Source organism: Psittacula echo (assembly GCF_963264785.1).
Source record: "Psittacula echo genome assembly, chromosome: 2".
Classification (NCBI taxonomy): Eukaryota; Metazoa; Chordata; class Aves; order Psittaciformes; family Psittacidae; genus Psittacula; species Psittacula echo.
Genome location: NC_137737.1, coordinates 160,974,718 through 160,980,717, shown reverse-complemented (window position 1 = coordinate 160,980,717; position 6,000 = coordinate 160,974,718). Strand labels below are relative to the sequence as shown.

Sequence of the window (6,000 nt, the reverse complement as noted above, 5' to 3'; positions counted from 1 at the left end):
CTGCCACCGCCAGCACGCGCAGCCGCAGGCAGCTGGGACCGGCGCCGCCGCCAACCCACCCCGGCCACGTCTGGTTGGGCTCGTAGAGGATGAGCAGCGTGGGCTCGTAGTAACCGTGCAGGAACTGGAGGTCGATGATGTTGAGGAGCTTCTCATCCAGCTCCCGCACGTCGATGATGTAGCTGGGCAGGAAGCTGGAGCGCTGCCTGCGGGGGGGGGAGCCGGGGCTCGCGGGGATGCGCCAGCACCCATGGGCGCTATAGGGCTGCCGGGGGTGCTATAGGGCTGCTGTGGGTGCTGAAACCTCGGCCATAGGGCGCTATAGGGCTGCTGCGGGCGCTATAGGGCTGCTGGGGGCGCTATAGGGATGCTACGGGCGCTATAGGGCTGCTGCGGGCGCTATAGGGATGCTGCGGGCGTTATAGGGCTGCTGGGGGCGCTATAGGGCTGCCACGGGCGCTATAGGGCTGCTGGGGGCGCTATAGGGATGCTACGGGCGCTATAGGGATGCTACGGGCGCTATAGGGCTGCCGGGGGCGCTATAGGGCTGCCGCGGGCGCTATAGGGCTGCCGGGGGCGCTATAGGGCTGCCGGGGGCGCTATAGGGCTGCCGCGGGCGCTATAGGGCTGCCGGGGGCGCTATAGGGCTGCTGGGGGCGCTATAGGGCTGCCGCGGGCGCTATAGGGCTGCTGGGGGCGCTATAGGGCTGCCGCGGGCGCTATAGGGCTGCCGGGGGCGCTATAGGGCTGCCGCGGGCGCTATAGGGCTGCCGGGGGCGCTATAGGGCTGCTGGGGGCGCTATAGGGCTGCCGCGGGCGCTATAGGGCTGCCGGGGGCGCTATAGGGCTGCCGCGGGCGCTATAGGGCTGCCGGGGGCGCTATAGGGCTGCCGGGGGCGCTATAGGGCTGCCGCGGGCGCTATAGGGCTGCCGGGGGCTCACCCGTCGGCCATGGGCCCGTCGTGCTCGTCGCTGAGGCTCTCGCGCCGGAAGGGCAGCACCACGAGGCGGCTGCCGTAGATGAGCATCGCGGCGCAGCGCCCGTCGGGGTCCACGCGCACCCGCGGGATGTGCACGTTCTGCACGAAGCCGTCCTGGGGGGCAACGGGTGAGGACCCCCCCGGCCCCGCCACGGAGCACCCCGGGGGGGGGCACAAAGGGGGGGGCCCCATCGGGAGGATCCCCCCTTCTATGGGGGGGGGGGGGGGACACGACGCAAAGGGGGCATTGAAGGGGGGGACCCCCTCCGTATGGTGGGGGGGGGGGGGATAGAGGGGACACAAAGGGGGTGTCCCCAGGGTGACGATGCCCCCCTCTATAGGGTGGTGGAGGGGGGAGCCCCATGGTGAGGACCCCCCCCATAGGGTGGGGGGGGGAAAGAAAGGGGCTATTAAGGGGGGGCCCCCCCAATATGGTGGTAGAGGGAGGGATAAATGGGACATTAAGGGGGGGTCCCCAAGGTGATGGGGGGGCACAAAGGGGGAGTCCCCACGGTGATGGGGGGGCACAAAGGGGGGGTCCCCACGGTGATGGGGGGGGCACAAAGGGGGGGCCCCCACGGTGATGGGGGGGCACAAAGGGGGGGTCCTCACGGTGATGGGGGGGGCACAAAGGGGGGGGTCCCCATGGTGATGGGGGGACACAAAGGGGGGGTCCCCACGGTGATGCCCCCCCCGCCCCCATGGGTGCTCACCCTGAGCTCGGGCTCCTCGAAGTAGTGCAGGGAAAGCGTCTTCAGGTCGTGGGTGCCGGGGTCGTACTCAACCACTGAGAGCTGGGGGGGGGAGGCAAAGGGGGGGCAGCCATGGGGGGGCAGCACCCATGGGGGGGGGGGGGGAAGTACCCGAGGGGGGGTAGCACCCATGGATGGGGGGGGAAAGTACCCGGGGGGGGGGGTAGCACCCATGGATGGGGGGGGAAAGTACCCGGGGGGGGGGCAGCACCCATGGGGGGGGGGGGGGAAGTACCCGGGGGGGGGTAGCACCCATGGATGGGGGGGGGAAGTACCCGGGGGGGGGGTAGCACCCATGGATTGGGGGGGGAAGTACCCGGGGGGGGGGTAGCACCCATGGATGGGGGGGGGAAGTACCCGGGGGGGGGGGTAGCACCCATGGATGGGGGGGGGAAGTACCCGGGGGGGGGGGTAGCACCCATGGATGGGGGGGGGAAGTACCCGGGGGGGGGGGGTAGCACCCATGGATGGGGGGGGGAAGTACCCGGGGGGGGGGTAGCACCCATGGATGGGGGGGGGAAGTACCCGGTGGGGGGGTAGCACCCATGGTGGGGGGGCTGGGGGTCAGCATCCATGGGTGGGGTGTCAGCACCGGGGGGGGGCCGGGGGGCACCCATGGGGGGGGCCTTGGGGGTCAACACCAATGGTGGGGGGGGCCAGCACCCATGGGGGGGGTGCGGGGGAGGCAGCACCCATGGAGGGGATAACACCCATAGTGTGGGCAGCACCCATTGGGGGGGTGGGTGGGGATCAGCATCCATGGAGGGTGGGGGTTAGCACCCATAGGAGGGTGCGGGGGGGGGGCAGCACCCGCGGGGGGGGCACCCATGGTGGGGGAAGGGCAGCACCCATGGGTGGGTGGGGGGCAGCATCCATGGGGGGAGGGGGGGGTGGAGGGGCAACACCCATGGGGGGGTACAGGGGGGGTGGGGGGCACCCATTGTGGGGGCAGGACTCGTGGAGGGGGGGGCAGCACCCATTTTGGGGGGTGGGTGGCACCCATGTGGGGGGCTGGGCAGCACCCATGGGTGGGTGCGGGGGGTTCAGCACCCATGGGAGGGTGCGGGGGGTTCAGCACCCATGGGGGGGTGCGGGGGGGTTCAGCACCCACGGGTGGGTGTGGGGGGGATGGGGGGCACCCACGGTTGGGGGGGGGGGGGGCAGCACCCACGGGGGGGTGCGGGGGGTTCAGCACCCATGGGTGGGGGCGGGGGGGTTCAGCACCCATGGGTGGGGGCCGGGGGGGCAGCACCCATGGGTGGGTGCGGGGGCGTTCAGCACCCATGGGTGGGGGTGGGGGGGTTCAGCACCCATGGGTGGGGGCGGGGGCGTTCAGCACCCATGGGTGGGGGTGGGGGGGTTCAGCACCCACGGGTGGGTGCTGGGGGGTTCAGCACCCATGGGTGGGGGCGGGGGCGTTCAGCACCCATGGGTGGGGGTGGGGGGGTTCAGCACCCATGGGTGGGGGCGGGGGGGGGCAGCACCCATGGGTGGGGGCGGGGGCGTTCAGCACCCATGGGTGGGGGTGGGGGGGTTCAGCACCCACGGGTGGGTGGGGGCAGGGTCCCCACCTTGGCGTCCCGGAAGCTGAGCAGCAGCGCGTCCCGCAGCGCCCCCGCCAGCTGCACGCTGGCCATGGAGAGGACGTTGCCGAAGAAGGAGAAGGAGGCGACCAGCTCCAGGCGGTCCCGGTGCGCGGCGCAGCGCGGCTCTGGGGCAACGGCAACGGCAACGGGGGGGATGGACACGGGGGGGGGATGGACACGGGGGGGGATGGACACGGGGGGGGATGGGGGGGGATGGGGGGGGGATGGGGTGGGAATGGACACGGGGGGGGATGGGGTGGGAATGGGGGGGATGGGGTGGGAATGGACACGGGGGGGGATGGGGAGGGAATGGGGGGGGATGGGATGGGAATGGACACGGGGGGGGATGGGGTGGGAATGGGGGGGGATGGGGTGGGAATGGGGGGGGATGGGGTGGGAATGGACACGGGGGGGGATGGGGAGGGAATGGGGGGGGATGGGGTGGGAATGGACACGGGGGGGGATGGGGAGGGAATGGGGGGGGATGGGGTGGGAATGGACACGGGGGGGGATGGGGTGGGGATGGGGGGGGATGGGGTGGGAATGGACACGGGGGGGGATGGGGAGGGAATGGGGGGGGATGGGATGGGAATGGACACGGGGGGGGATGGGGAGGGAATGGGGGGGGATGGGGGGGGGAATGGACACGGGGGGGGATGGGGAGGGAATGGGGAGTTGGGAATGGGAGGGGATGGGGGGCACAGGGCACGTCCCTGGGTCCCGTCACCCCCTTCGGCTGCTGTTGCCCCCCCCCCCGGAGCGAGGCCTCCTGCAGGGCTCTGCCTGCCCCGCACCCCCGCTCCTGCCCATCCCTGCCTGTCCCTGGGCCCCAGCCCCCCCCATCCCTGCCCATCCCTTCTCCCTCATCCCTGCCTGTCCCTCGCCCCCCATCCATGTCCTTCCCTGCCCATCCCCATCCCCATCCCCATCCCATCCCATCCCCATCCCATCCCATCTCCATCCCCATCCCATCCCATCCCCATCCCATCCCATCCCATCCCCATCCCATCCCCATCCCCATCCCCATCCCCATCCCCATCCCCATCCCATCCCCATCCCCATCCCATCCCCATCCCCATCCCATCCCATCCCCATCCCCATCCCATCCCCATCCCATCCCCATCCCATCCCCATCCCCATCCCATCCCCATCCCATCCCCATCCCATCCCATCCCCATCCCATCCCCATCCCCATCCCCATCCCATCCCCATCCCATCCCATCTCCATCCCCATCCCCATCCCATCCCATCCCATCCCCATCCCCATCCCCATCCCCATCCCATCCCCATCCCATCCCATCCCCATCCCATCTCCATCCCCATCCCCGTCCCCCCCCACTCACCCCCATTCCGTTCCCCTTTCACCGGTGGCTGCAAGAGAACCGGGCACAAACTGAACCCCCGGGGGGGAGCACCAGGGATGGGGGGGGCTCAGGGGGGGCTCGGGGGGGGCTCTTGTGGGGGGGATTTGGGGCTGTGAAGGGGTCATTGGGGCGCTATGGGTGCTATGGATCACTATGGGTGCTATGGGTCACTATGGGTCACTATAGGTGCTATGGGTCACTATGGGTGCTATGGATCACTATGGGTGCTATGGGTCACTATGGGTCACTATAGGTGCTATGGGTCACTATGGGTGCTATGGGTCACTATGGGTGCTATGGGTCACTACGGGTCACTATGGGTGCTATGGGTCACTATGGGTCACTATAGGTGCTATGGGTCACTATGGGTGCTATGGGTCACTATGGGTGCTATGGGTCACTATGGGTGCTATGGGTCACTATGGGTCACTATGGGTGCTATGGGTCACTATGGGTGCTATGGGTCACTATGGGTGCTATGGATCACTATGGGTGCTATGGGTCACTATAGGTGCTATGGGTCACTATGGGTGCTATGGGTCACTATGGGTGCTATGGGTCACTATGGGTCACTATGGGTGCTATGGGTCACTATGGGGTGCTATGCGTCACTATGGCTCTCTGTGGGTTACTATGGCTCACTATGGGTACTACGGCTTGCTATGGGTGCTATGGGTTGCTATGGGTCACTACAGGTGCTATAGGTCACTATGGGTCTCTATGGGTTGCTCTGGGTCACTATAAGTACTATGGTTTGCTATGGGTTCTATGGGTTGCTATAGCTGCTATGGGGTGCAATGTGTCCCTATGGGTGCTATGGGCACTATGGTTCACTGTGGGCTGCTATGGGTCACTATGGGTGCTATGGCTACTAGGATGTGCTATGGGTGATGCTATGGGTGCTATGGGTTGCACCAAGAGTGCCATGGTTCACTATGAATGCTATGGGTGCGACAGGGCGCTATGGGTGCTATAAATCACTATGGGTGCTTTGTGTCTCTATAGGTCTCTATGGGGCACTAGGAGTCCCTATGGGTTTCTATGGGTTGCTGTGTGTCCCTATGGGTGGCTGTGGGTCTCTATGGCTCCCTATGGGTCTCTATGGGTCCTTATGGGTCGCTGTGGGTCTCTATGGGTTGCTGTGGGTCTCTATGTGTCTCTATAGGTCGCTGTGGGTCCCTGTGAGTGGCTGTGGGTCTCTATGTATCCCTATGGGTCTCTATGGGGCACTATGAGTCCCTACGGGTGGCTGTGGGTCTCTATGGCTCCCTATGGCTCTCTGTGTGTCCCTGTGTGTCCCTATGGTCCCTGTGTGTCC

General features: G+C 67.5%; 1 protein-coding gene across 1 annotated transcript in view; it reads right to left on the bottom strand.

Annotated features, from left to right (window-relative positions):
- CPSF1 (cleavage and polyadenylation specific factor 1) overlaps positions 1–6,000 on the bottom strand; it is a 63,765-nt gene that overhangs the window by 53,460 nt on the left and 4,305 nt on the right. Inside the window, exons 3-7 of the mRNA XM_080610902.1 lie at positions 4,662–4,689; positions 3,304–3,443; positions 1,694–1,774; positions 943–1,094; positions 60–206 (exon numbers count right to left, since the gene is read on the bottom strand). Of these exons, the coding sequence (XP_080467028.1) occupies positions 60–206; positions 943–1,094; positions 1,694–1,774; positions 3,304–3,443; positions 4,662–4,689 (548 nt within the window). The remainder of the gene's footprint in view (positions 1–59; positions 207–942; positions 1,095–1,693; positions 1,775–3,303; positions 3,444–4,661; positions 4,690–6,000) is intronic.